Raw genomic sequence first — 27,846 nt, 5'->3', positions numbered from 1 at the left:
TGTCCTCTGGGGTGTTAGCCACCCCTCCCAGTTTGGTGTCATCTGCAAATTTGATCAGGATGCCCTTGAGTCCATCATCCAAGTCATTGATAAAGATGTTGAATAAGACCGGGCCCAAGACAGAACCCTGTGGCACCCCACTAGTCACTCTTCTCCAGGATGAAGAGGAACCATTGATGAGCACCCTTTGGGTTCGGTCATTCAGCCAGTTACAAATCCACTGAGTGGTAGCATAGTCAAGACCGCATTTTACCAGCTTCTTTACAAGAATATCATGGGGCACCTTGTCAAATGCCTTGCTGAAATCAAGGTAGGCTACATCCACTGCGTTCCCTTCATCTACCAGGCTTGTAATTCTGTCAAAAAACGAGATCAGGTTAGTCTGACATGACTTATTTTTCAGAAATCCCTGCTGACTATTGGTGATCCCAGCATTCCTTTCTAGGTGCTCACAGACTGTTTGCTTAATGATCTGCTCCAGAATCTTCCCTGGTATTGATGTCAGACTGACTGGGCGGTAATTATTTGGGTCCTCTCTTTTCCCCTTTTTGAAAATAGGGACAACATTTGCCCTCCTCCAGTCTGCCGGGACTTCGCCTGTTCTCCAGGAATTCTCAAAGATGACTGCCAGTGGTTCTGAGATCACATCTGCCAGTTCTTTTAATACTCTTGGATGCAGTTCATCTGGCCCTGGAGACTTGAATACATCTAAACTAGCCAAGTATTCTTGTACTATCTCCTTAGTTATTCTGGGCTGTGTTTCCTCTGCTGAATCATTTGCTCCAAATTCTTCAGGTCGGGCATTGTTTTCTTTATCGGAGAAGACTGAGGCAAAGAAGGCATTGAGGAGTTCAGCCCTTTCTGTGTCCCCTGTTTGCATTTCACCATCTTCTCCTCTGAGTGACCCCACTGTTTCTTTGTTCTTCCTTTTGCTACGAACATACCCATAAAAGCCTTTTTTGTTGCTTTTAACCTCTCTAGCAAGCCTGAGTTCATTCTGTGCTTTAGCTTTTCTGACTTTGTGTCTACACGTGCTGGCTATTTGTTTGAATTCCTCTTTGGTTGTTTCCCCCCTTTTCCATTTTTTGTACACTTCCTTTTTTAATCTTAACTCAGTTAAAAGTTCTTTAGATAGCCACCCTGGCTTCTTTAGGCACCTTCCATGTTTCCGTCTCATTGGTATTGCCTGAAGTTGTGCACCTCACAATGGTTGGGAGGAATGTTTTTGCCAAAAATCTCAGAAACCTCATCAGGAGGGCTTTAAACTGACTAATGTGGGGGAGGAAGACAGTGCTCCTGAAGGTAGGGGTCTATCAATTGATGATCATCCAAATGTCATAGACCGAATTGAGCAAACAGCAACAATCTATTTCAGAGAAACAGACCAGACAAGAAAGGAGGAGGCGTGGCATTATATACAAATTGTCATCTCATCTGTCCTCCCAGTTGAACGACGTGGCCCAGGGAGAGAGAGAAAAATAGTGGAAGTGAACAGCTGGCTTCACAAATGGTGTAAACAGGAACGGTTTGGATTCTTAGATCATGGACAGCAGTTTCTTGAAGATGGACTTCTGGCAAGCGATGGGCTGCACCTCACAACGATTGGGTGGAATGTTTTTGCCAAAAATCTCAGAAACCTCATCAGGAGGGCTTTAAACTGACTAATGTGGGGGAGGGAGACAGTGCTCCTGAAGGTAGGAGTCCAAATGTCATAGACCGAATAGAGCAAACAGCACACAGACCTAGTGATGGGAGGAAAAAATCTTTAAATAAGAGACACGGGGGAATGATTAATGGACTTCAATGTCTGTACACTAATGCGCAAAGCATGGGTAATAAACAAGATGAGCTTGAGCTCTTGGTACAGCAAACTAAATATGACATAATAGGCATCACTGAAAAGCAAAAGGAAGAACAAAGAAACAGTGGGGTCACTCAGAGGAGAAGATGGTGAAATGCAAACAGGGGACACAGAAAGGGCTGAACTCCTCAATGCCTTCTTTGCCTCAGTCTTCTCCGATAAAGAAAACAATGCCCGACCTGAAGAATTTGGAGCAAATGATTCAGCAGAGGAAACACAGCCCAGAATAACTAAGGAGATAGTACAAGAATACTTGGCTAGTTTAGATGTATTCAAGTCTCCAGGGCCAGATGAACTGCACCCAAGAGAATTAAAAGAACTGGCAGATGTGATCTCAGAACCACTGGAAGTCATCTTTGAGAATTCCTGGAGAACAGGCGAAGTCCCGGCAGAGTGGAGGAGGGCAAATGTTGTCCCTATTTTGAAAAAGGGGAAAAGTGGAGTCAAAGGGTGCTCATCCATGGTTGCTCTTCATCCTGGAGAAGAGTGACTAGTGGGGTGCCACAGGGTTCTGTCTTGGGCCCGGTCTTATTCAACATCTTTATCAACGACTTGGATGATGGACTCAAGGGCATCCTGATCAAATTTGCAGATGACACCAAACTGGGAGGGGTGGCTAACACCCCAGAGGACAGGATCACACTTCAAAACGACCTTGACAGATTAGAGAACTGGGCCAAAACAAACAAGATGAATTTTAACAGGGAGAAATGTAAAGTATTGCACTTGGGCAAAAAAAATGAGAGGCGCAAATACAAGATGGGTGACACCTGGCTTGAGAGCAGTACATGTGAAAAGGATCTAGGAGTCTTGGTTGACCACAAACCTGACATGAGCCAACAGTGTGACGCGGCAGCTAAAAAAGCCAATGCAATTCTGGGCTGCATCAATAGGAGTATAGCCTCTAGATCAAGGGAAAACAAACTACAAGAAAGAAGATTCCACCTAAACATTAGGAAGAACTTCCTGACAGTAAGAGCTGTTTGACAGTGGAATTTGCTGCCAAGGAGTGTGGTGGAGTCTCCTTCTTTGGAGGTCTTTAAGCAGAGGCTTGACAACCAAATGTCAGGAGTGCTCTGATGGTGTTTCCTGCTTGGCAGGGGGTTGGACTCGATGGCCCTTGTGGTCTCTTCCAACTCTATGATTCTAGACACACAAAGGTAGTTCTATTGTGCTTTGGGTCCTGGGACTTCAGAGGTGTTTGTCTTTGGGTGCTGGAACTTCAGAGGTCTTTGCCCAGGCTAATCTTATACCTGAGTCTTGCCCTGCCATGTCTGCTTATGCCAGTCTTGTACCCAGGACGTGTCTGGACATCTTTGCCAAGGCTCACCCCTCCCCTTTGGTGACATGTCAGTGATGGAGCAAGGATGCTGTACGAACTGTATTCTGGAATATTTCTGGGAAAGCTTTAAAAGTCCTTGTGGCCCCATCCTCGGGGTTCCAAATTCCTCTTGGAACCTGTTGCGCAATAAACTTTGGTCTACAGCTTTTTCCTCTGGTTGGGGGCTGGACTCCTCCTTTATTCCGCAGGGACCCGCGGGCTCCGCTCGACCAGCTGGGGGGACTGAGCAGCCTCGCACCTAGATGCTTCCCTAACAGCAGGAACACCAGGCTGAATGCCAACCCAGCAGAACCCGAGCAATCAATATTTGGGGGGGGGGACACACAAAGGTCTGCACCCGGTACCACCTGAGCTTGCTAGGCCTCTGCAGGGGAAAGGTCTCCCTTGGGAGGTGGGGGACTCTCCTTCCTGGGAGGTTTCTCAGCAGAGATCGGAGGGCCATCTGCCCTGGAGGCTTCCGCGGAGATTCCTGCATGGCGGGGGGTTGAGCTGGATGACCCTGGGACCCCATTCTAGCCTCCCATTTCTGAATTCCAGGAGGAGCTTCCTTGCCTCCTGCAAAGCCCTTTTCCCTGCAGGCTCTTCCTCTGGTTTCTGGCCGAGGGAGGGAGATGCTCAGAGTCCAGCCAGGAGCCTCACCACCAAAAGGATATCTGGGCATTGAGGTAGCCAGGGGGGCAGCTGCCCCCCCGAATGAATAACAAATAATAAGAATATGAGGTTCTGCCAAGCGAGAGAGGCTGAGCTGGAGGGACTCGGCTTGGCAAGAGTTAAAGGGAACCGAGCTGCCTTCCTAGCGAGGCCAGGAAGCAAGGGGGGCAGGTCCTCCAGCTCCAAGCCCCCCCAGTCCTTTCCTGCTTTGGTGTCTCTCCTGCAAGGGCTGCCTCGCTCTCCCCTCCTGGGATCTGGTGAGTCTCCTCTCTCTCTCTCTCTCTCTCTGGGATCTGGTGGGGTCCCAGGGCTGCAGCAGGGGAGGGGGCCAGGGGGGGGGGACCCCAAGTCAGGGAGGAGAGGGTCAGGGGTGCAAAGACCCCCCATATGCTCCTGCTACCCAGAGGAGGAAGGAGCCCCGGGGCTGAGAGCCAGAGCTTTTTGCCAGACTCCCCGGGAGGAAGGTCAGGGAAGGATTTTGGATTCCACCTTCTTCTTTAAACAAAGGAGTCCCTAGGACTTTGTGTGACGTCTCTCAGCAAATGGTTTTCCAAAGCTGGACAAGGAGGCGGACTAGACACCCCCCCAAAAAAAAACCATGGGGAGAAAGGAAGGAAAGTCTGGCTGCTGCATTGGGGACCAGTTTCCCCGTGTCTCCCAGGGCAGCTACCCACGGAGGCCACGGCAGCCATCCCCTCGCACCCAGAGCAGGGCATCCCAGGACCACATCCTCTCTGCCCCAAAGGGATTGTTGCTGGCAAAGCAGCCGGAAATGGGCGCTGCTCCTCACTGAGCCTCCAGGGACCTGGGCATCAAGGGCTGTGCGTGTGTGAAGCCACCTAAGAGAATAATAGTAATAAATTACCCACCTAAATTTCAAGGGAGATGTATTTGGCCCCACCCACTTGGCCCTCAGGGGGTTGACTACATACACACCTGGCCCTCAAGAGAAAGAAAAAGGGACCCCACCCCAGGAGTCTGCCTTGAGAGGGGCAGAGAGTCCAAGTGCAAGAAAAGGAGACAGAAGCAGGGGGGAAATGTGCCCTGAAGTGGGGGTGGGGGGAGAGCAACTCATGAGGACCTCCAGGTGAGGCCCCCCTCTAGAGCCAAGCATCCATTTTTCAAATGACTCCCTTGTCAGTCAGTTCTGACTTCTTGCATTGACTGGAAGGCAGGAGCAACCAGGCTGATTCATCTCCCAGAAACCCCTTCAGTTGCCTCCACGTTTTGCATTCCTCCTTCTCTTTCTTTTCAAAAAGGTATCTCACGCTTTGGGCTCTGGTGCCATCCAGACCTGATTCCTGGCAAGACTCATCCATGCTTGTTCAGGGATCTGTTTCTTCTCCTGACCTACAAATTCTGTAACAGAACAATGTTTTTGCTTTCTAGGATTTGCTAGAGGTGCTCATTAAGACGGCCAGAACTTGGCAGAAGACCAAAGGCTTCCTTCCGATCTCTCAGAGGCTTCCTGAGAGCACAGATGGATGAGCAAGACCCAGCTGGCCCTGAAGCAGGAAGAGGCCATGCCAACCAAACTGGGAGCAGTGGGGGATTCTGGGAAAACTCTATGCTAAAGATCCTGGGTGAGGAGGACACCCTCCGCTCAGAGGGGCAGAGCCAGCAGCTCAGGCAGTTCTGCTGCCAGGAGGCCAAAGGACCCCGAGAGGTTTGCAGCCGACTCTACCACCTTGACCATCAGTGGCTGAAGCCAGAAAGGCACACGAAAGCTGAGATGCTGGACCTGGTGATCTTGGAGCAGTTCCTGGCTGTCCTTCCCCCGGAGATGGAGAGCTGGGTGAGGGACTGTGGAGCGGAGACCAGTTCCCAGGCGGTGGCCCTGGCCGAAGGTTTCCTCCTGAGTCAGGCAGAGGAGAGGAAGCAGGTGAGAGAGACTTTCCTCTGGATACTATCTTGACCAGAGCCAGGGCCTTTTCGGATGTGGCTCCGTCCTGGTGGAACGCTCTCTCACAAGAGACCAGGGCGCTGCAGGATTTGACATCTTTCCTCAGAGCACGCAAGACAGAGCTGTTCCGCCAGGCCTTCAGGGTTCAGGGTTCAGTCTGATTCTTTTCTTTCAGTACAAGAATAAGCAATAAAGAGGCTTCCTAGCCCGCTCACACCTCCTTTATAAGACCGGTGGTAACAGTTGTTGGCCCTAGCGAATATTAAAGGTAAAGGTACCCCTGCCCGTTCGGGCCAGTCTGGCCAGACTCTAGGGTTGTGCGCTCATCTCACTCTAGAGGCCGGGAGCCAGCTCTGTCCGCAGACACTTCCGGGTCACGTGGCCAGCGTGACAAGCTGCATCTGGAGAGCCAGCGCAGCACACGGAACGCCGTTTACCTTCCCGCTGGTAAGCGGTCCCTATATATCTACTTGCACCCGGAGGTGCTTTCGAACTGCTAGGTTGGCAGGCGCTGGGACCGAACGATGGGAGCTCACCCCGCCGCGGGCATTTGAACCGCCGACCATGCGATCGGCAAGTCCTAGGCGCTGAGGTTTCAACCACTCTCAATTTTACTTGACTTGATCATGGATGGAGGATTTGACCTGGCATGTGTAACAGAGACTTGGTTGGATGAAGCAGATGGGCCTGTTCTTGCCGCTGCTTGTCCACCAGGTTTCTCTTATGCACAGCAACCCAGGTCATGTGGGCGGGGAGGGGGGGTTGCAGTGATTTTTAGGAAGTCATTAGTTTGCAGCAGGCGTCCTATTGGGAAGACCCAGTTTTCCGAGTGCATGTTCATAGAATCATAGAATCCTAGAGTTGGAAGAGACCACAAGGGCCATCGAGTCCAACCCCCTGCCAAGCAGGAAACACCATCAGAGCACTCCTGACATATGGTTGTCAAGCCTCTGCTTAAAGACCTCCAAAGAAGGAGACTCCACCACACTCCTTGGCAGCAAATTCCACTGTCGAACAGCTCTTACTGTCAGGAAGTTCTTCCTAATGTTTAGGTGGAATCTTCTTTCTTGTAGTTTGGATCCATTGCTCCGTGTCCGCTTCTCTGGAGCAGCAGAAAACAACCTTTCTCCCTCCTCTATGTGACCTCCTTTTATATATTTGAACATGGCTATCATATCACCCCTTAACCTCCTCTTTTCCAGGCTAAACATGCCCAGCTCCCTTAGCCGTTCCTCATAAGGCATTGTTTCCAGGCCTTTGACCATTTTGGTTGCCCTCCTCTGGACACGTTCCAGTTTGTCAGTGTCCTTCTTGAACTGTGGTGCCCAGAACTGGACACAGTACTCCAGGTGAGGTCTGACCAGAGCAGAATACAGTGGCTCTATTACTTCACTTGATCTAGATGCTATACTCCTATTGATGCAGCCCAGAATTGCATTGGCTTTTTTAGCTGCCGCGTCACACTGTTGGCTCATGTCAAGTTTGTGGTCAACCAAGACTCCTAGATCCTTTTCACATGTACTGCTCTCAAGCCAGGTGTCACCCATCTTGAATTTCTGCCTCTCATTTTTTTTGCCCAAGTGCAATACTTTACATTTCTCCCTGTTAAAATTCATCTTGTTTGTTTTGGCCCAGTTCTCTAATCTGTCAAGGTCGTTTTGAAGTGTGATCCTGTCCTCTGGGGTGTTAGCCGCCCCTCCCAGTTTGGTGTCATCTGCAAATTTGATCAGCATGCCCTTGAATCCATCATCCAAGTCGTTGATAAAGATGTTGAATAAGACCGGGCCCAAGACAGAACCCTGTGGCACCCCACTAGTCACTCTTCTCCAGGATGAAGAGGAACCATTGATGAGCACCCTTTGGGTTCGGTCAGTCAGCCAGTTACAAATCCACTGAGTGGTAGCATAGTCAAGTCCGCATTTTACCAGCTTCTTTATAAGAATATCATGGGGCACCTTGTCAAATGCCTTGCTGAAATCAAGGTAGGCTACATCCACTGCGTTCCCTTCATCTACCAGGCTTGTAATTCTGTCAAAAAACGAGATCAGGTTAGTCTGACATGACTTATTTTTCAGAAATCCATGCTGACTTTTGGTGATCACAGCATTCCTTTCTAGGTGCTCACAGACTGTTTGCTTAATGATCTGCTCCAGAATCTTCCCTGGTATTGATGTCAGACTGACTGGGCGGTAATTATTTGGGTCCTCTCTTTCCCCCTTTTTGAAAATAGGGACAACATTTGCCCTCCTTCAGTCTGCCGGGGCTTCGCCTGTTCTCCAGGAATTCTCAAAGATGATTGTCAGTGGTTCTGGCAGTCAAAGATGACTGTCAGTGGTTCTGGCAGTGGATCAAAGGACTGCCAGTGTTCTGGAAGTTGGGCAATAGAGTACAGGATTCCTTTTGTTGTACCGACCTCCCCGCTGCACCAAGGATTCCCTGCCCGAGCTGCTTCAGGTCGTGGCGGATGTTCTCCTGGAGATACCTAGTTTGGTTGTCCTAGGGGATTTTAATATTCATGCCGACACGACCTTACAAGGGTCTGCTCGGGACTTCGTGGAAAGCATGGCCTCCATGGGGCTGTCCCTGAATAAGTCTGGCCCAACCCATAGCTGCGGACATGCCTTGGACCTGGTGTTTACCTCTATGGATGTTGGTGACCTGACACTAAGTAAAAGCGAAACGAAAGAAGTGCCATGGTCAGACCACTTCCTGGTGCAACTTGACTTCTCCGCGACCCTACCCCTCTGCAGATGGTCCGCCCCCGCCACTTAATGGATTCAGATGGTCCGCCCCCGCCACTTAATGGATCCAAATGCTTTCCAGAGAGTGGTAGGGGATGCTTTATCCCATGTTGATGGCCTTTCAGCTGATTCCCTGGTTGCCCGCTGGAATGTGGAGTTAACCGGGGCTATTGACTGTTTCGCTCCGAAGCGCCCTCTCCGATTGCATGGAGCCCAGACAGCCCCATGGTTTTCCACGGATCTGAGGGCAATGAAACAATCGTTGAGACGGCTAGAGCACCGGTGGCAGATGACCTATTCTAAAGCTGACCGGCCCCAGGTTAGAGCTCAATGTCGAGCCTACCAAGTGGCGGTAGCGACGGTGAAGAAGACTTTTTTCACCGCCTCTATTGCATCTGCAGAAAACAGCAGCAGGAGACTTTTAGTGGAACCACCTGCTACATCGAGGCCCAGTACGGGCCACATGGTCTCCTGCAATGATTTTGCAAAGTTTTTTGCAGATAAAGTCGCTCAGATTCAGGAAGAGGTAGACGCCACCGTGTCATCAGGGCCGGGGCGGGAGGGTGCTAGAGTCCTGTCTAGTCAAATTGCGTAGGATCAATTCCAATTTGTTACCTCCGAGGCGTTTGATACCATCAACCATAATATCCTTCTGGACCGTCTTGAGGGGCTGGGAGCTGGGGGCACTGTCATACAGTGGTTCTGCTCCTTACTCCTGGGCCGTGTTCAGAAAGTGGTGGTGGGGGATGAGTGTTCAGACCCCTGGGCTCTCACTTGTGGGGTGCCTCAGGGTTCTGTCCTCTCCCCCATGCTTTTCAACATCTACATGCAGCCGCTGGGAGAGATCATCAGGGGGTTTGGGCTGGGTGTTCATCAGTATGCAGATGATACCCAGCTCTACCTCTCTTTCAAATCAGAACCAGTGAAGGCGGTGACGGTCCTGTGTGAGTGTCTGGAGGCAGTTGGTTGGTGGATGGATGGTGGCTAACAGATTGAGATTGAATCCTGACAAGACAGAAGTACTGTTTTTGGGGGACAGGAGGCGGGCAGGTGTGGAGGATTCCCTGGTCCTGAATGGGGTAACTGTGCCCCTGAAGGACCAGGTGCGCAGCCTGGGAGTCATTTTGAACTCACAGCTGTCCATGGAGGCACAGGTTAAATCCGTGTCCAGGGCAGCTGTGTACCAGCTCCATCTGGTACGCAGGCTGAGACCCTATCTGCATGCGGACTGCCTCACCAGAGTGGTGCATGCTCTGGTTATCTCCCGCTTGGACTACAGCAATGCGCTCTACATAGGGCTACCTTTGAAGGTGACCCGGAAACTACAACTAATCCAGAATGCAGCAGCCAGACTGGTGACTGGGAGCGGCCGCCGAGACCATATAACACCGCTCTTGAAAGACCTACATTGGCTCCCAGTACGTTTCCAAGCACAATTCAAAGTGTTGGTGCCGACCTTTAAAGCCCTAAACGGCCTCAGTCCAGTATACCTGAAGGAGCGTCTCCACCCCCATCGTTCTACCCAGACACTGAGGTCCAGCACTGAGGGCCTTCTGGTGGTTCCCTCACTGCGAGAAGCCAAGTTCCGGGGACCAGGCAGGGGGCCTTCTCAGTAGTGGCGCCCTCCCTGTGGAATGCCCTCCCACCAGATGTCAAAGAGAACAACAACTACCAGACTTTTAGAAGACGTCTGAAGGCAGCCCTGTTTAGGGAAGTTTTTAATGTTTGATGTATCACAGTATTTTAATATTCTTTTGGAAGCCGCCCAGAGTGGCTGGGGAAACCCAGCCAGATGGGCGGGGTATAAATAATAAATTATTATTATTATTATTATTATTATTATTATTATTATTATTATACCAGTGGACTGCCGTCTGTCCAGATTTTAATTTGTTTTGAACTAATTTTAAGAAGTATTTTAATTAATCAATTGCCTGTTCTTATGTTCTTTGTATACTGTGTTAGATTTATGATGTTAGCCGCCAAAAGATTGGCTCCAGCCCGGGAGGGTCGGGTACAAATAAAAAATTATTATTATTATTATTATTATTGGGGGCTCGAAAGAGGATGGAGAACATCCCATAATTCTCTGCTGATGGCCCATCCTTTTTCTGGGAAGGCATCCATGGAATGAGATCTCACACCATTAAAGTTTTTTACTTTTCCATTATCTTTCTGCTATTTCTTGTCATTCATTTTCTGTTTTGAATCCTTGTTGCTCTTTCAGGAAAAGGATCGTTTTGAGGAAATGGACCTGGATTCCGGTGAGGCAGAGAGGCCTCCGTTGGACACCAGAGAGAGGCCACTGGGTAAGGAGGAAGGCGGTTTTTCTCCATTTGGCCTCATTCTGTTGGTTTCCCATATAATCTCTAGGTTCTTTTCATCAAGTTTTTTTTGGGGGGGGGGGAGTTGGGAGGAAGGGTCCAGCGGAGGGGAGATGTATTTCTGCATGACTAACATATGAAATGGGCACAAATGTCCAAATGCACTCAGCAGGTAAGGCTTTCTGAAAGGCCCATCTGTGGTTAGAGATGCCCTGTTTCACCTGTGAGAGATGCAGGCACTCCTGGCATCCTGCTTACCTGTTTTCTCTTTCAGGAGACAGAATGATGCCGGCAAGACCTCCTGATCCGCCTTTTCATGGGGGCAGAAGGGAAGCAGCGGCTGTGGAACCGGATCAGGTCAGGGGAAGCTCCCTTGTGGGGACAGAGGCCGAGGGATGGAGCAATGTCATGGACTGGTTGGGCACAGAGGAATGGTGGGAGGAAGCAGCCGGGGAACCAGGAAGGGAAGACTGGTCAGAACCCAAGGAGTGGAGGTGGAGGAAGGATGAGCGGTCAGAGGGAGAAGAGGGATAAGCCTGGGAAGAGGAGGTGTCAGAAGCTGAAGGGGCAACAGGGCTTAGTGAGCTGGGAGGCTCTGGCAGAATGCAGTGCAGAATCGGAGGCAGAAGAGGAAGGAGACAAGTGGGAGGAGGAAGGTTGAGAGGCAGAGGTGAGTCAGGAGAAGGAGGAGCCAACGGGGGCTCCCTCTCCTTCTGCCATAAGCCACCCTCCCTGCTTGTCTCTCAGAGCCCGGAGACTTCTGACAATGGAGGAGCAAAGGCAGGCTGCACACTGGCACACTGTTGGATCACTTGCCAGAAACCCCAGAGAGGAGGGGACTTGGAAAGCTGTGGGGAGCTAGGGGCCTTCTCTTTTGGCAGCTGATTTCATGGAGGAAGACCCTGTCATGGAATTCTACTCAGTATTGATCCAGGCAGAACTCCAATGTATAGTTACCAGAATGAAAATGTAAAGATGTTGCAGGATCCCACAAAATAGACCAGAGGCAATTGTATTTCACCCAGCAGAGCTTTACTGCTACTGAAGACAAATGAGGATAATGGTCCCAAATCCAAAACATTCAGGATTGGCTCTGTCCATAAGAAATCCAGTTGCAGCAAACTTAACTGAAATTTCCCACAACTTATAATAAGTTTAAACCTCAACACTCAGCATACTATGTACAGAACACTAAAAGGAAGAGAGAGAGAGAGAGAGAGAGAGAGAGAGAGAGAGAGAGAGAGAAACCCAGGCTCCTTCTGACCTCTTCTTATAGTCAGCATGACCTTGACAGAAGACATAACAGAACCACTTTAACCCAGCTATACTCAGGCTGCGAGGCCAAGTTCAGAAAGGGTGGCCCTAGATGTCAAGAGATGATTTTCTGTGGGTATGAGCCAGGGACCAAGGGGTGGAGATTTGCCTATCCAACAGGCAATCAGTCCAGGATTCTGCTCAGCAGCAGTGCTGAGTTCTGTGAGTAGAATGGATGGACATGCATACATGGGAACCCTGATGTTCTTTCAGAGAGTCTGCTTGACTCTGCTGATGAGGAAGAGGTAGAGGTTGAACCTGCTGCTGAGGCACAGAGTCCTGACCCAGAGCAGGTAGAGGGAAGAACTTCAGCTAAAGCTGTGAAGCTTGAACAGAGAAGTGCTCCTTCTTCACCCACAGGTTCAGCTGAGAAGTCTAAATTGTGCAGTAAGTCAGAGGGGGAGCTCTCGGAGGCCAAGGACGTTCCAGCTGATCCTAGTGGGTCTGAGGGGGTACCTGAAACTGGGTTGAGACGTTCAGCTCGCACAACGAAAGGTAAACCTCCTGACAGGTTTGCAGTCACAAGTGTGTGGGTTGGCATGGCACAGTGTGAACCCGAGAGTTTTGAGGATGTTCAGAAACTGCCTCAGGAAGAAGCCAGGAAATGGCATGAGGCAATGCAGAAGGAGATGAGCTCAATGGAGTCTCTAGGTGTGTTCTCCCTCACAACGTTGCCAGTGGGCAAACAGGCCGTGAGCAGGCGCTGGGTTTACCGTCTTAAACCCACAGCAGCAGGGGAACCACAGTACAAGGCTAGACTAGCAGCCAGAGGGTTCATGCAGGAAAAGAGGCTGCATTATACTGAGGTATATGCTCCTACTTCCAGATGTGAATTTCTGCACATGCTCTTAGCCTTTGCTGCACAAAGAGGTTTTCAGGTGCATCACTTTGATGTGGATGTGGCCTATTTGAACTCAGACCTCCAGGAGGATCTGTACATGCTTCCTCCTCCAGCGTTTGAGGGCAATGAGCCGAATCCTGTATGGAAGTTTCACAAGTCCATTTATGGCTTAAAGCAATCGGCCAGAAATTGAAACTTGTACCTGAATGAAGCCTTAGAGAAGCTAGGTTTCAGGAAGAGTCTTGCTGACAGCTGCCTGTACCTTAAAGGGTCAGGAGTCCCAGGAAATGGTGTTGATCTTTGTTGATGACATCATTCACATTTCAGGGGCAAACAAACAGGTGCAGAAGTTTGCCAAAGAGCTTGGAAAACAGTTTCAGCTCAAGAACCTGGGTGCAATAAGGATCTACTTAGGTGTTCAGATAGACAGGACTGAAGATGGAAGCTTCTTGCTCAGTCAGAAAGGCAAGATTGAGCAGTTGCTTGAGAAGTTCAGAATGTCTGATTGTGCAGGGGTTAGGGCACCCATGGAGACAAGTTACGTGAAAGACAGTTGGCTAGCAGAACGCGTTGAGTTTGAGAACGCTGAGATCTTCCAGTCAGCTCTGGGTAGTCTGTTGTATCTGTCCCAATGGAGCAGGCCGGACATTGCTTTTGCTACCAATCTGCTCAGTAGGGAAGCATCAAAGCCCAGTGTGAGTGCTTGGCACGGTATCAAGCGGGCGCTGCGTTACCTGCAGGATACCAAGGACATCAGTCTCAAGCTGTCAGCTGCAGGTGAGACGGCGCTTACTTGCAGGGCAGATAGCGACGGGGCAAATCTGGATGACAGGAAGTCCGTATCTGGGATAGTAATAAAGTTTGGGGAATCTCTAGTTGGGTGGAAGTCCCGGAAGCAAAGTCTCATTGCGCTGTTCTCTACTGAGGCTGAGTTCATTGCACTGTCAGAATTGTGCAGGGAACTGGAGTTCTATAGATGCCTGGTGCAAGAGATCTATGGGGATTGTTGCCTGCCCATCACTGTTTGGGAAGACAATCAACCCTGTCTGAAGTTGGCAGAATCTGGGCAGTTTAAGGCCAGAACCAAGCATCTAGACATACGTCTCCAGAATGCGTGTCAAAGTGTCAATCCCATTGAAAGCAATCCTATTGAAACAGCACAGCAATTAAGAGGAAGGAAAGAACAGAGCATTGTGTAGCAGATCATATTTCTGCTGTCTCAGAAGAGGACATTTCCCTTTTCTTTTAGGGTCCAGTGTGCTTTGAAGATGTCGCTGTTTGTTTCACGGATGAGGAGTGGACGTTGCTGGATCCTGACCAGAGAGCTCTGCATAAGGACGTCATGGAGGAGAATCGTGGGATCGTGGCCTCTCTTGGTAAGGCTCCCTGTGGGATCGTCCTATCTGCCTGGAAATTCAAAAAATACCTCTATGTGACAAACCTCATTACATTTCCACAGAGCTCAACAGCGCCCAATACAACACCTGTGAACCTAACAACCCCACAATAAACCTTGAACAGCAAATTCCAGTTTTTTCTGTGAACCATCTTCCTCCAGTTCTGCCTTTTTATACCACGATATGGCTGGTCTGAACTGCCCAGGCATCTGAAATGTCAGCTTCAGTGTTGGTATCTGAAGAAGTGTGCATGCACACAAAAGCTCATACTAATAACAAACTCAGTTGGTCTCTAAGGTGCTACTGGAAGGAATTTTTTTTTATTTAGCTTCATTTGTGCGGAAAGATAAGTAGCTTCTGTCAAGTTTTCTGTTTTTGTTTTTGGTGCTGTCAGTCGTGGGTTGACCAGAGAGACGACTGACATTGGAGATGGAGGGGATGCCATGACTGGGCCAAACAAAATCCATCCCAGAGAAGAGCCAGGCTTTTTGAATCTCAGGTAGTAGTAGCACTAATAATAATAATAATAATAATAATAATAATAATAATAATAATAATTTTATTGTTTTTACTCTGTCCCCATATAAAAAGTACATTAACTTTAAAATGAACAACTTAAACTAGTGGCCAAAATTGTGGAAACCTTTTGGAGAAAGTGTATTTCAGAGCTTTGATACCTCACAACACCACTTTTTGCGGAGTAATAGCATAAAACTATATATCAATGGAAAAATAATTTAATGAGGAATGTAATGATTTTCTTCTGTCATGCAGGCACAGTCTCTCCATTCTTCGATCATCACTTGCTGTTGTGCACCTTTTCCTGCCTTTACCAGTCTGATTTTGGAGTGACTGAGTCTCTTATACCTTTTCAAAAATATAGACCAGCTTTGGTTAAGTTTTCCCCAATCTATCTTCTAATTTCTTCATACCTGTAGCCTTGTTCACTTAATAGTACGATTTTACATCTCTTTCTGGGTAACTACCAACCAAATTGATAGCAATCACATAATACACTGACAAAAGTCAAGCTAAGCACGTTGTGCTTCCCTTTTCTGGTTATATGTCTATAACCTTTGTTTTGTTTTGGTTTTTTTTAAGAATAATATTAATTCAGGTTTTAAAACATTACAAAAAGGAAGAAAACACAATACAGAAAAACAATACATTTCCAAGAAAAAATGCAAAAAATAAAAAAGCAAAAAAGCAAAAACAGATAAAAAGGAAAATATAATTAGAAAATACATACAATCAAAACAGAAAAAACAAGTTAAACCTTTACATATTTTTTTTCTATGACTTATTTCCTTGACCTCCTCACACCTCCCCTCTTTGTTTTCTAATTCAAACAGATATTTCATCAAATCCTTCCATCTTTATTTTTATCCTAATAATTTATCTTAATATACTGTAATTTTCCATTCTCTCTTTCACCAATTAGCCATCCACGTTTCATAGAATCATAGAATCCTAGAGTTGGAAGAGACCACGAGGGCCATCGAGTCCAACCCCCTGCCAAGCAGGAAACACCATCAGAGCACTCCTGACATATGGTTGTCAAGCCTCTGCTTAAAGACCTCCAAAGAAGGAGACTCCACCACACTCCTTGGCAGCAAATTCCACTGTCAAACAGCTCTTACTGTCAGGAAGTTCTTCCTAATGTTTAGGTGGAATCTTCTTTCTTGTAGTTTGGAACCATTGCTCCGTGTCCGCTTCTCTGGAGCAGCAGAAAACAACCTTTCTCCCTCCCTCCTCTATGTGACATCCTTTTATATATTTGAACATGGCTATCATATCACCTCTTAACCTCCTCTTCTCCAGGCTAAACATGCCCAGCTCCCTTAGCCGTTCCTCATAAGGCATCGTTTCCAGGCCTTTGACCATTTTGGTTGCCCTCCTCTGGACACGTTCCAGTTTGTCAGTGTCCTTCTTGAACTGTGGTGCCCAGAACTGGACACAGTATTCCAGGTGAGGTCTGACCAGAGCAGAATACAGTGGCACTATTACTTCCCTTGATCTAGATGCAATACTCCTATTGATGCAGCCCAGAATTGCATTGGCTTTTTAGCTGCCGCGTCACACTGTTGGCACTTTTACTTTATTTAATCTTATTTCTCATTAAAACTGATATATTTAAACCTATTCTCTTAAGACATTTCCCCTAGGGTCATAAAAATTCCATTCCACGATTTCTCCATCTCTCATTAAAAGCAATTTTTTTTAAAAAAAAAAATCTCAATATATACACTTTAAATTTCCAATTTTCTTTCACCGTCTCCCCTCCTCGGTCTCAGCCCCTGCCAACAGTTCCATCGGCTTACAACAGTCCATCAACTTGGATATCTTAAATCCGAGGTTCTTAAGTCTTTTTCATGTCCCATCTGTCGATCTTCTTGATAATCTTTAATATTAAAAAGCAGTTCTCGGGGGAGCTCCAACCCAACGATGGTCATATTCCTTCTTATCAAGTCTCCCAGATTTCCATAATTAAAGATAGGGCCCATAAAGTATTCCCAATCTTGTTTCACACTTCTTCCGAGTCCAAAGGCCCCAGAAACTTCGATCCCCTCCTGGCTCAAATTCATATCCCAAAAGTCATTTAATCCCCACATAGGGTGATCTCTCCACTTTTCATTTTCCAAATCAAGCCAGGCTCCCATCTCCAAAAACTGGCTTCTCCTAATTACAGTCATGTAAGGCCTCAACTTGTAATCCTCCAATTGTCTCTGTAGGGTTAAAGCTCCCCTTTGCATCACTTTAACAACCACTTTCTCCTTCTCTGGTTCTTCAATTTGTTCAATTGAGAAAGATTCTTGTGCCGGATTCTTGTCGACTTCTTTACTGATGCCCACTTTTGTTCCCAAAATATCAACGCTGGTAGCCATGGCATCTATCTGTTCATGCAGCTTTCCCAACAGATAAAATGTCCTATTCAATACAAGCGTAACTTCTTTCTCCACCGACATTCTTGAAATGTCCAAGGTCAAAGCTAGTTTCTCAGAGTTTTTATCTTTAGGCTAATTTCCCAGCTGCATTCTTGTGACAATGTCCCAAAACTCCCTCTAGAGGAAAGCAGTCTATCAATCCTTTCAGCACAGTCCCAAAAGTCTCAAAAGTAAATTAATAACAATTCCAGTTACCTTTCCTTCTTTTTAAACCCAGAAACGGACAATGGAAACAAAGTCTTTCTTTGTATCTTAACAGCTAGCTGTCAAATTTGACAGCTGTCAAACCTGTCTATTCACCGTTGATGGGCTCCTCGCGGACCTCTCCCAGGTTTGGAGACGTGACGCTTCAGTTCCTAAATTTTACCTTCTCCAGCAGGCTTCCCCTGCTTCCAAAGGGAGTATAAGTAATAGTTTCAATCAGTGAAGTTTTAATCCTTTACGTAGAACTTTCCAAGACCTTAGTTAACAAACTCTTTGCTTCAGTCTGTTTACAGAAGGGAGAGATGGACTTCCTGTTTAGACCTTCCCCCTTTCCTTGCCAAATTAGATTGTTTTAAAAACCCAATTTCCCGTTCTACTCACAGGTTGTTGTTTGAAATCCAATTGTCCACAAGAAAAAGTCAGCGCTCTCCGGCAACGGCTGTGTGGCTTCACTCCGTAAAAATAGCGGTCGATTCAAAACACCGCGCTGCTCACCCTATGTCGTTTCGGAGCCCCCCAAAAGGGGTTTCCCAGCGGGTGGGGGGGCGCTCCTGGTGTAAGCCGAATCCCACGTTCCCAGGCTTCCTCTGCCTGGGATTTTTAAAGGGTCTCCGCCTTCGCCGCGGCGGCAAGACCAAGTCAGAGGAGCTCTGCCATTGCCGATGGCGCTAACCCGGAAGTCCTCACCTATAACCTTTGATAGAATACAGATAATTGAACATTTTTGTTGCACTACATTCTTGATTAAATTATCTTTCCATTGCTGTATAATATTATGGCATTGCAGTCATACCTGGGGTTACAGTCACTTAAGGTTGTGGGTTTTCCGGTTGCGCACTGAGCTGAACCTGGAAGTACCGGAATGGGTTACTTCCAGGTTTCAGTGCTCGCACATGCGCAGAACCACCAAATTACGACCCACGCATTCGCAGATGCAACGCTGCAGGTGGCGAACGCTGCGAGTTGCGAACATGTCTCCCACACAGATCATGTTTGCATCCCGAGCATCCACTGTACTCCAAAAGAAGTAGTGTTATGAGCCATCAAACATCTGAAATGCACCTTTTTCTAAAGGGCTTTCACAATTTTACCACTACAGAATATCAAAAAAAGCAACATTCAACAACCCATCAGAATCTAATAAGAAATATGTTGGTTAATGACAAAACACAAAGGTAATGAACACACACGGAACTCCCTTCAGTTTTTCTTCATTTGTTCCTGAGGCTCTAATCCCTTTTTGTCTCCATTGCAGATTGTGATGAATTGGAAATCGAGAACAAAGGTGAACACGACAAAATCCCCAGAGAGGAGAAGCCATGCAAAAATTTGGAGTGTGGAGACAGCTGCACTCAGAGCTCCAATCTCACTAAGCATCAGAAAATTCATACAGGAGAGAAACCCTATCAGTGCATGGAATGTGGGAAGAGCTTCAGTTGGAGCTCCCATCTCACTTACCATCAGAGAATTCATACAGGTGAGAAACCCTATCAGTGTGGGGAATGTGGAAAGAGTTTCACTATGAGCTCCCATCTCACTAGGCATCAGAGAATTCATAAAGGGGAGAAACCCTATCAGTGTGGGGAATGTGGAAAGAGCTTCAGTCACAGCAATGATCTCACTTCCCATCAAAGAATTCATACAGGGGAGAAACCCTATCAGTGTGGGGAATGTGGAAAGAGCTTCAGTCACAGCCAAAGTCTGAATTCCCATCAAAGAATTCATACAGGGGAGAAACCCTATCAGTGCATGGAATGTGGAAAGAGCTTCAGTCACAGCCAAAGTCTGAATTCCCATCAAAGAATTCATACAGGGGAGAAACCCTATCAGTGTGTGGAATGTGGAAAGAAATTCATTACAAGCTCCAGTCTCACTTCCCATCAGAGAATTCATACAGGGGAGAAACCCTATCTGTGTGGGGAATGTGGAAAGAGCTTCAGGAAGAGCTCGGATCTCACTTCCCATCAGAGAATTCATACAGGGGAGAAACCCTATCAGTGTGGGGAATGTGGAAAGAGCTTCAGGAAGAGCACGGATCTCACTTCCCATCAGAGAATTCATACAGGGGAGAAACCCTATCAGTGTGGGGAATGTGGAAAGAACTTCATTACAAGCTCCAGTCTCACTTCCCATCTAAGAATTCATACAGGAGAGAAACCCTATCAGTGTGGGGAATGTGGAAAGAAATGCATTACAAGCTCCAGTCTCACTTCCCATCAGAGAATTCATACAGGGGAGAAACCCTATCAGTGTGGGGAATGTGGAAAGAAATTCATTACAAGCTCCAATCTCACTTCCCATCAGAGAATTCATACAGGGGAGAAACCCTATCAGAGTGGGGAATGTGAGAAGAGCTTCTGGGTGAGCTCTGATCTCACTAAGCATCAGAAACTTCATACAGGCAAGAAACCCTATCAGTGCATGGAATGTGGGAAGAACTTCAGTTGGCGCTCCCATCTCACTTACCATCAGAGAAGTCATACAGGGGAGAAACCCTATCAGTGTGTGGAATGTGGAAAGAGCTTCAGTCAGAGCTCCCATCTCACTTACCATCAGAGAAGTCATACAGGGGAGAAACCCTATCAGTGTGGTGAATGTGGAAAGAGCTTCAATCAGAGCTCCTCTCTCACTTCCCATCTAAGAATTCATACAGGGGAGAAACCCTATCAGTGCATGGAATGTGGAAAGAGCTTCAGTCAGAGCTCCTCTCTCACTTACCATCAGAGAAGTCATACAAGGGAGAAACCCTATCAGTGCATGGAATGTGGAAAGAGCTTCAATCAGAGCTCCTCTCTCACTTACCATCAGAGAAGTCATACAAGGGAGAAACCCTATCAGTGCATGGAATGTGGAAAGAGCTTCAGTCAGAGCTCCTCTCTGACTTACCATCAGAGAATTCATACAGGGGAGAAACCCTTCATTCTATAGCTTTAGGAGCCTGGTTAATACGCACCTTTTTAACCAGGCCTTTGGCTGATTGACATCTAAGGCCCTTTTAAAATGTGGTGGGGAGTTGAGTTACTGATGTGTATTTTGTTTTTATGTTGTGTTTTTATGTTGTAACCGTCCTGAGACATGTGGGAACAGGAGTCAACACTTGGAGGCCAAGGGGCTTTTGCCCCCCAATGATATATTTGAGGGGGCCACCCCCCCAGTTGATAGGCATTGCCATTCCAATGCCCTTTATGCATCATGTGATTGTGCAAGGCAGGCTTTACCTGGTCCCCCACCAATATTTTATTCAAGTTGGCACCACTGGGTCGGGTGGTAGACAAATTAAATAAATACATAAATCACCTTCCTTTGCACATGTTTCAGCCTGTCAATATCCTTATTTTTTATCATTTTTAATATTTATGTGCCTTTCATCTGAAGATTTCACAACAGAAACATACAGGATAAAAGCATTGCTTTCTCAAAAACAAGAAAAACCAGAGAAATCTCTCCTCCCCTTTTTTTGGATGGAGTTACAAACTTTGTTGAACAGGGAACAGCTGTGGAAATAGTGCAAAGGAGGAAACTCTTAGGTGAATTTGACTAACCGAACCCAAACAGTCCTCCTCCATGGTTCCTCTGTGAGGAGAATCAGAACTTATAGGGTTAAACAGTTCTGTGTGACGTCTCACATTCTGAGGCGTGGTTATGTACACATACGGGAATCTTTCTTTGTGTGTGAGTTCTCTTTCGTTTTTGGCTGAGAGACGGAAAGGATGTGCGCTCTCTTGCCGGGCTAATTTATGATGTTTTTCTACTCATTAAAGACTGTTGGAGATAAGCAAGAAGCCTGCATTCAGTCTGATTTATTACCCACACAAGGCAACAGTTTCTCCCGCTGCTGAACTCTGCTAGGACTATGCTAAGAGAGCTAAGGGAAGTTTTCGATCGGCACGGAAGTCCAGTGGCGCAGCAGAAACGTGCCAGGCGCCATCTTAACTCACAGGTTATGGGAAGCCAGCCAAGCTTTGAAGCTGTTGCCACATCATTCCTGTTTGTGTGGGAGAAGGCAGCAAGCCGGCTGGAGCTTTTGCCTAACGTTTGAGGCAGGTAAGCTCGCTGGGGAGGATCTCATCTTTAGGACCGGGTGCCAGGAGGAGCTGCTGTTACCTGAGTAGGCTCAGCCCCGGGGGAGAAGATGGCAGACGGCCAGGAGTCATATTCCATCCCTTTTGAAAAATTAAATGGCAGAAATTGGCAGGAGTGGTCCAGGAAGCTGAAGGCCTGGCTGCTAGCCAAGGGTCTGTGGGAGGCAGTCCGAGGGCCTCCACAGCAAGCTGCAGCCGGAGCTGCAGCAGCAGATGGTGCAGCTGCCCAAGCCTCACAGAGGAGGAATCAGAAAGCCCTGGGAGCTATAGTGCTCAGTTTGGAGGGCTCACAGCTACCTTTAGTGGAAGGTCTTGACAGCGCCCAGGCTGTTTGGCAGGAGCTGGAGAGGGTTTGCCGAGAAACCATAGCAGAAGCCAAAAGCCACATCCCCAGATGCAGTACAGCCCCAAGGAGAGCTGCTGGCAAGGTTGGGGGGGCAGAGAAGACCAAAAGCAAGTTTGCAAAGTTTTCCACTGTGTGTGACGAGGAGGAACGCCGTCTCAGAGGGGGCCGAGCTGGTGCAGAGAGCCCTGCTGGTTGCAGAGGGGGGGGCAGGCCAGCAGAAGGCACAGTTCAGGCTTTTTCCACTCGTCGATGTTTTGTCTGCAAGTCTGTTGGCCATTTGCGTTGATCCTGTCCGCAGAGAGCCAGAGAGGCCGGGCAGGATGTCTCCAAGGTCGCTTCCCATGGCAGTCAGCCAGGTTTCCATGGCAGCCAGTCTAGGAGAGGAGGCCATTGTGGGAATGCGAAGGGAGGACGTGACACAGGAAGTGGGAAGGACGGTGCTTATCACCTTGCAGCTGCCTCCATGGCAACGCTACGGGACAACTCCAGTGAGGGCAGAATGCTGTGTTGGGTCATCGACTCAGGAGCCAGCCACCACCTGATGCCAGCGCCACCTAGTGGTGAAATGTGGAACTGCAGGGCTGTTTCAACTGGGAAAACAGTCACTCTTGCTGATGGCTCAAAGAGACAATTAACCACTGTTGGCAATGTGTTTGTTTCTTTTTTACAGGCAGAGCTGGAGGTCTACATTGTGCCTGGAATGAAATGTTGTCTTTTATCTGTATCTTGTCTTTTACAGGAGGGTTTTAAGGTTTGCTTTGAAAATGATGCCTGTTCTATTTCCAGGGGTGGGGAACTGGTCAGTGTTGCATGTCAGGACAACCTCTTTGTTCTGGAGACGCCCCTGGAGGGTAAGGGGGACGTCAAGACAGCACAGGCGAAGTGTGCTAACGTTCCCACTCATGATTCTTGTGCTCACTTGTGGCACAGGAGAATGTTGCATAGCTGTTGGAAATATATCCAGAAGTTGCCCGAATGCACTGAAGGTTGCAAGTTGAAAGCATGTGATAAATTCCTAGATTGTAGGGCATGCAAAAGGGCAAAGATAAAAAAGGTGCAGTTATCCCAGATCGGAGAGGGTAACCACAAGGCCTTTTGAGCTTGTGCACACAGACCTTTGTGGACCCATGCCAGAGAGTCTGGGCGGGGCCAGATTTGCGCTCACGCTGACAGATGATTTTACTAGGACTGGGTGGGTCTTCTCGCTGAAACAGAAAAGCGAGGCAGCGCAACTGATCAAGGACTGGGTTGCGGCGGTGGAACTACAGTTTTCCACCAAGGTGCAGTTTCCAGAGTGACCGAGGCGGAGAGTTCACTGGGTCTGCTCTGCAGAGTTTCTTCCGCCAGAAGGGAATACGTCACAGGTTGACGGTTGCTGCTTCTCCTCAGGAGAATGGCGTAGCAGAGCACAGAAACAGAACACTAGCTGAGGCAGCTGACGCTTTACTGTTTGACTCTGTTTGGGGCGAGGCTTGGAGGACGGCCAACTTCACGTTGAACAGGTCCTATAGCTCAGTGGTAGGTGACACCCCGTACTTCTTGCTCCACAGAAAGAAACCGAAGGTGCATTTCTTCTGTGTGTTTGGTTGCGAAGCTTGGGTGCTTGTGCCAAAGGCTCAACGAAAGAAAGGTGAACCGAGGTCCCAGAAAATGATCTTTTGTGGGTACGAGCCTGCGACAAAAGGGTGGAGGTTTGCCTATCCAGATGGTGGTCAGTCCAGGATTCTAGTCAGCAGAAGTGCTGAGTTCTGTGAGCAGAATGGGTGGTCAAGGATCCATGCGAATCCTGACGTTCTCTCAGAATGTCTGCTTGATTCTGATGAGGAGGGAGAGTCAGAAGCTGAACCTGTTGATGAGGACCAGGTCTCTGACCAAGAACAGGGATGGGCATCTCCACAGGTTGTTAAAAGAGAGCCCAAGAGTGAGCCTTTGTCTCCCGTTAGCAAAGTTCAGAAGGCCCGAAGACGCAGCAAGTCAGAGGGGGAGTCTTCTGGTGTTAGAGACACACTTGCTGGCCCCAGTGGGTCAGAGGGGGCACCTGAGACAGTGCTCAGACGTTCCGCACGCACTACAAAGGGGGTACCACCTGAGAGGTTTCAGGTCACCAGCGTGTGGGTTGGTTTCGCGCAGTGCGAACCTGAGAGTTTTGAGGAGGTTCAACAGTTGCCTGAGACAGAAGCCAGGAAGGGGCAAGAGACAATGGGAAAGGAGATGAACTCAAAGAGGTCTTTAGATGTGTGCTCGACCATGAAAACGCCAGAGGGCAGACAGGCCAAGAGCTGTGCACAGACAGATAGACAGGTGCAAGGTTTTGCTGAAGAGCTTGGTGGGATGTTTAAGCTCAAAAACCTTGGTCCCGTTCAGGTTTATCCAGGCGTTACGATAGATGGGTCTGAGAATGGGAGTTTCTTGCTCGGTCAGAAAGGCAAGATGGAGCAGTTGCTTGAGAAGTTCCGGATGTCTGACTGTGCAGGGGTCAGAACGCCCATGGAGTCCAATTCTGTGAAGGGTTGTGTTTGGGGTGAGTTATACTCACAGTTTCCCTCAGGATGTGAGACGACAGGGGGTGTGAGGAGAATCAGAACTTATAGGGTTAAACAGTTCTGTGTGACGTCTCACATTCTGAGGCGTGGTTATGTACACATACGGGAATCTTTCTATGTGTGTGAGTTCTCTTTCGTTTTTGGCTGAGAGACGGAAAGGATGTGCGCTCTCTCGCCGGGCTAATTTATGATGTTTTTCTACTCATTAAAGACTGTTGGAGATAAGCAAGAAGCCTGCATTCAGTCTGATTTATTACCCACACAAGGCAACAGTTTCTCCCGCTGCTGAACTCTGCTAGGACTATGCTAAGAGAAGTTTTCGATCGGCACGAACGTCCAGTGGCGCAGCAGAAATGTGCCGGGCGCCATCTTTACTCACATCCTCATCATCCTGGGGAAAAGTGAAGAGGGGTGCTGCAGGGTTCTGTCCTGGGCCCGTTGTTGTTCAACATCTTTATGAACGACTTGGATGAAGGAACTGAGGGGGTGCTCATCCCATTTGCCGATGACACGAAATGTGGAGAGGAGCTCAATGTGGCAGAAGGCAGAATGAAGCAACCAGAAGTCACCTCAACCCGATGGACTGGTGACCCCCTCCTCCTTTTCCTCTCCCCCCAAGCCATCAATACAGCTAACACGATCAATATTCCCCCCCAGCCTCACACCTCCACAGAGATCCCCACCCAACGACAGTCCAGGTGACATAAAAAGACACTCCCCATTACCCAACAATCTACAACTCAATCTACAACACATCAGATTTATTGCTTCCCCCTTATGCTAGCGAGACATTGAGAAGAACAAGGAAGGGAACTGGGGCAGAGTTCATTTCGGATTTTTCCGATCTAAGCAATTTGCTATAAGCTTTTGCAGAAGCCGTCCTGATTCAAACATGGATTATATAAAAATCATTATAAGGATATATGGTTATATGGCTAACTGATTATATAAAAAGCATAAGGGTAAAATTCCTCCAGGTGGTCCTGCTTCACCCTAACCTCAATAAAACAATCCACAAAGAGGCTAAAATCTGACAAACAAGCAGCACATTGGGGCTGCCAGAGCATATCAACACCCTCATCTCTACCCCAACATACCAGTGATGTTAATAACATTAGCAACATTGCTTATGGACCCTATATCCAACATAGGCGTCACAAAGACGGTTGGAGGATGGATGGCGGCCAACAGATTGAGACTGAATCCTGACAAGACAGAAGTACTGTTTTGGGGGGACAGGAGGTGGGTGGGTGTGGAGGACTCCGTGGTCCTGAATGGCGTAACTGTGCCCCTGAAGGACCAGGTGCGCAGCCTGGGAGTCATTTTGGACTCTCAACTGTCCATGGAGGCACAGGTCAATTCTGTGTCCAGGGCAGCTGTTTACCAGCTCCATCTAGTACGCAGGATGAGACCCTACCTGCCCACGGACTGTTTCGCCAGAGTGGTGCATGCTCTGGCTATCTCCTGCTTGGACTACTGCAATACGCTATACGTGGGGCTATCTTTGAAGCTGACCCGGAAACTACAACTAATCCAGAATGCGGCAGCTAGGCTGGTGAATGGGAGCGACTGCCAGGACCACATAACACCAGTCTTGAAAGACCTACATTGGCTCCCAGTACATTTCCGAGCACAACTCAAAGTGTTGGTGTTGACCTTTAAAACCCTAAAGGGCCTCAAAGGCCCAGTAGACCTGAAGGAGCATCTCCACCCCCATCGTTCTGCCCGGACACTGAGGTCCAGCTCCGAGGGCCTTCTGGCGGTTCCCTCACTGCGAGAAGCCCAGTTACAGGGAACCAGGCAGAGGGCCTTCTCGGTGGTGGCGCCCGCCCTGTGGAACGCCCTCCCACCAAATGTCAAAGAGAAGAACAACTACCATACTTTTAGAAGAGATCTGAAGGCAGCCCTGTTTAGGGAAGCTTTTAATGTTTGATGCATTATGATATTTTAATATTTTGTTGGGGTGAAGAAAACCCAGGAGACACCAGCCACACATTCTTTTCTGGGCGCCATGGCACAGTGTCCCTCTGGACAGCATTCTGCTCACACAAGGTCCGATCCCCTCAGTAGAATCAATGAACATAGGTAACATTAAAATCACAGATCACGCCCCAGTAGAAGTCACCCTCAAAATAGGAGAGGGAACACAAGGAAAAAAGCACTCAAAACAAGAATACATTGCATCACCAAAAAGATCCCAGCTCGTCAGGGTGCAAGTCCCCCGTGGGTCCGTGCGGTCAGTAAAAGGAGGAGATTCCAGCCAAGCAATTTGGAGCAAAACAGCAGCCAGTAGACGGAGATCCTTTCTTGTTGCGCAACAGGTTCAAGAGCAGCGAGGGAACCCAGAGCCATGGGGCAACATTGACTTTTAAAACTTCCCACCATATCCCAGAATGCAGTTCGTACAGCATCACCAATACGTCATTGCTACATCACTAAAACGTCAGAAAGGGGAGGGTTACACAAGATTAACATATAGAAGGGTCTGGTGACTTCTATTTCAGTGTATTTGAAGAAGTGTGCATGCACACGAAAGCTCATACCTAGAACTAACTTAGTTGGTCTTTAAGGTGCTACTGGAAGGAATTTTTTGTCTTGAATAAGGAAAGTGAGTCATTGCAAGACCCAAGGAGAGGATTAGCATAGCATCACTGACATGTCACCAAAGGGGAGGGGTTAACCTTGGCAAAGATGTCCAGACAAGTCCTTGGTATAAGATTAGCAGAAGGAAACCTGTCAGGGCAAGACTCAGGTATAAGATGAGCCTAGGCAAAGACCTCTGAAGTCCCAGCACCCAAAGCACAATAGAACTACCTTTGCATGTCTGGACCCCTAGGCAAGTCTGGGGGTGGGGTGAGGCTTTCCAATAATCAGCTCAGCAATTGTCACCTCTGGGTATTTTCGGGAGTCCCTTTTCCAGGGCAAAATAGCATTGGAATGGAGGAAACTGGCAAAGGAGTTGATTTGATAGGATTTATAAAGTTAGTAACCATTAGGAAGAACTTCCTGACAGTAAGAGCTGTTTGACAGTGGAATTTGCTGCCAAGGAGTGTGGTGGAGTCTCCTTCTTTGGAGGTTTTTAAGCAGAGGCTTGACAACCAAATGTCAGGAGTGCTCTGGTGGTGTTTCCTGCTTGGCAGGGGGTTGGACTTGATGGCCCTTGTGGTCTCTTCCAACTCTATGATTCTAGACACGCAAAGGTAGTTCTATTGTGCTTTGGGTCCTGGGACTTCAGAGGTGTTTGTCTTTGGGTGCTGGAACTTCAGAGGTCTTTGCCCAGGCTAATCTTATACCTGAGTCTTGCCCTGCCATGTCTGCTTATGCCAGTCTTGTACCCAGGACGTGTCTGGAC

At 48.1% G+C, this 27,846-nt stretch overlaps 2 protein-coding genes across 2 annotated transcripts in view; one reads left to right on the top strand and one right to left on the bottom strand.

Moving 5' to 3' along the window:
- Positions 1-14,527, bottom strand: part of TIMM10B (translocase of inner mitochondrial membrane 10B) — a 236,887-nt gene extending 222,360 nt beyond the window's left edge. Inside the window, exon 1 of the mRNA XM_083737597.1 lies at positions 14,523-14,527. Within this exon, the coding sequence (XP_083593723.1) occupies positions 14,523-14,525 (3 nt within the window). The 5' untranslated portion in view covers positions 14,526-14,527. The remainder of the gene's footprint in view (positions 1-14,522) is intronic.
- Positions 5,244-20,730, top strand: LOC310843323 (uncharacterized protein). The gene is made up of 5 exons (XM_083736508.1): positions 5,244-5,736; positions 10,726-10,807; positions 11,097-11,179; positions 14,227-14,353; positions 18,779-20,730. The coding sequence occupies exons 1-5, from the start codon at positions 5,335-5,337 to the stop codon at positions 20,449-20,451; spliced, it is 2,367 nt and encodes a 788-aa protein (XP_083592634.1). The 5' UTR covers positions 5,244-5,334; the 3' UTR covers positions 20,452-20,730.
- The last annotated feature ends 7,116 nt before the right edge of the window (positions 20,731-27,846 follow it).

Source organism: Podarcis gaigeae (genome assembly GCF_964106915.1).
Source record: "Podarcis gaigeae genome assembly, chromosome: 4".
NCBI classification, from domain to species: Eukaryota; Metazoa; Chordata; class Lepidosauria; order Squamata; family Lacertidae; genus Podarcis; species Podarcis gaigeae.
The sequence above is the reverse complement of the archived record's forward strand: the minus strand, read 5'-3'. Positions and strand labels throughout refer to the sequence as shown.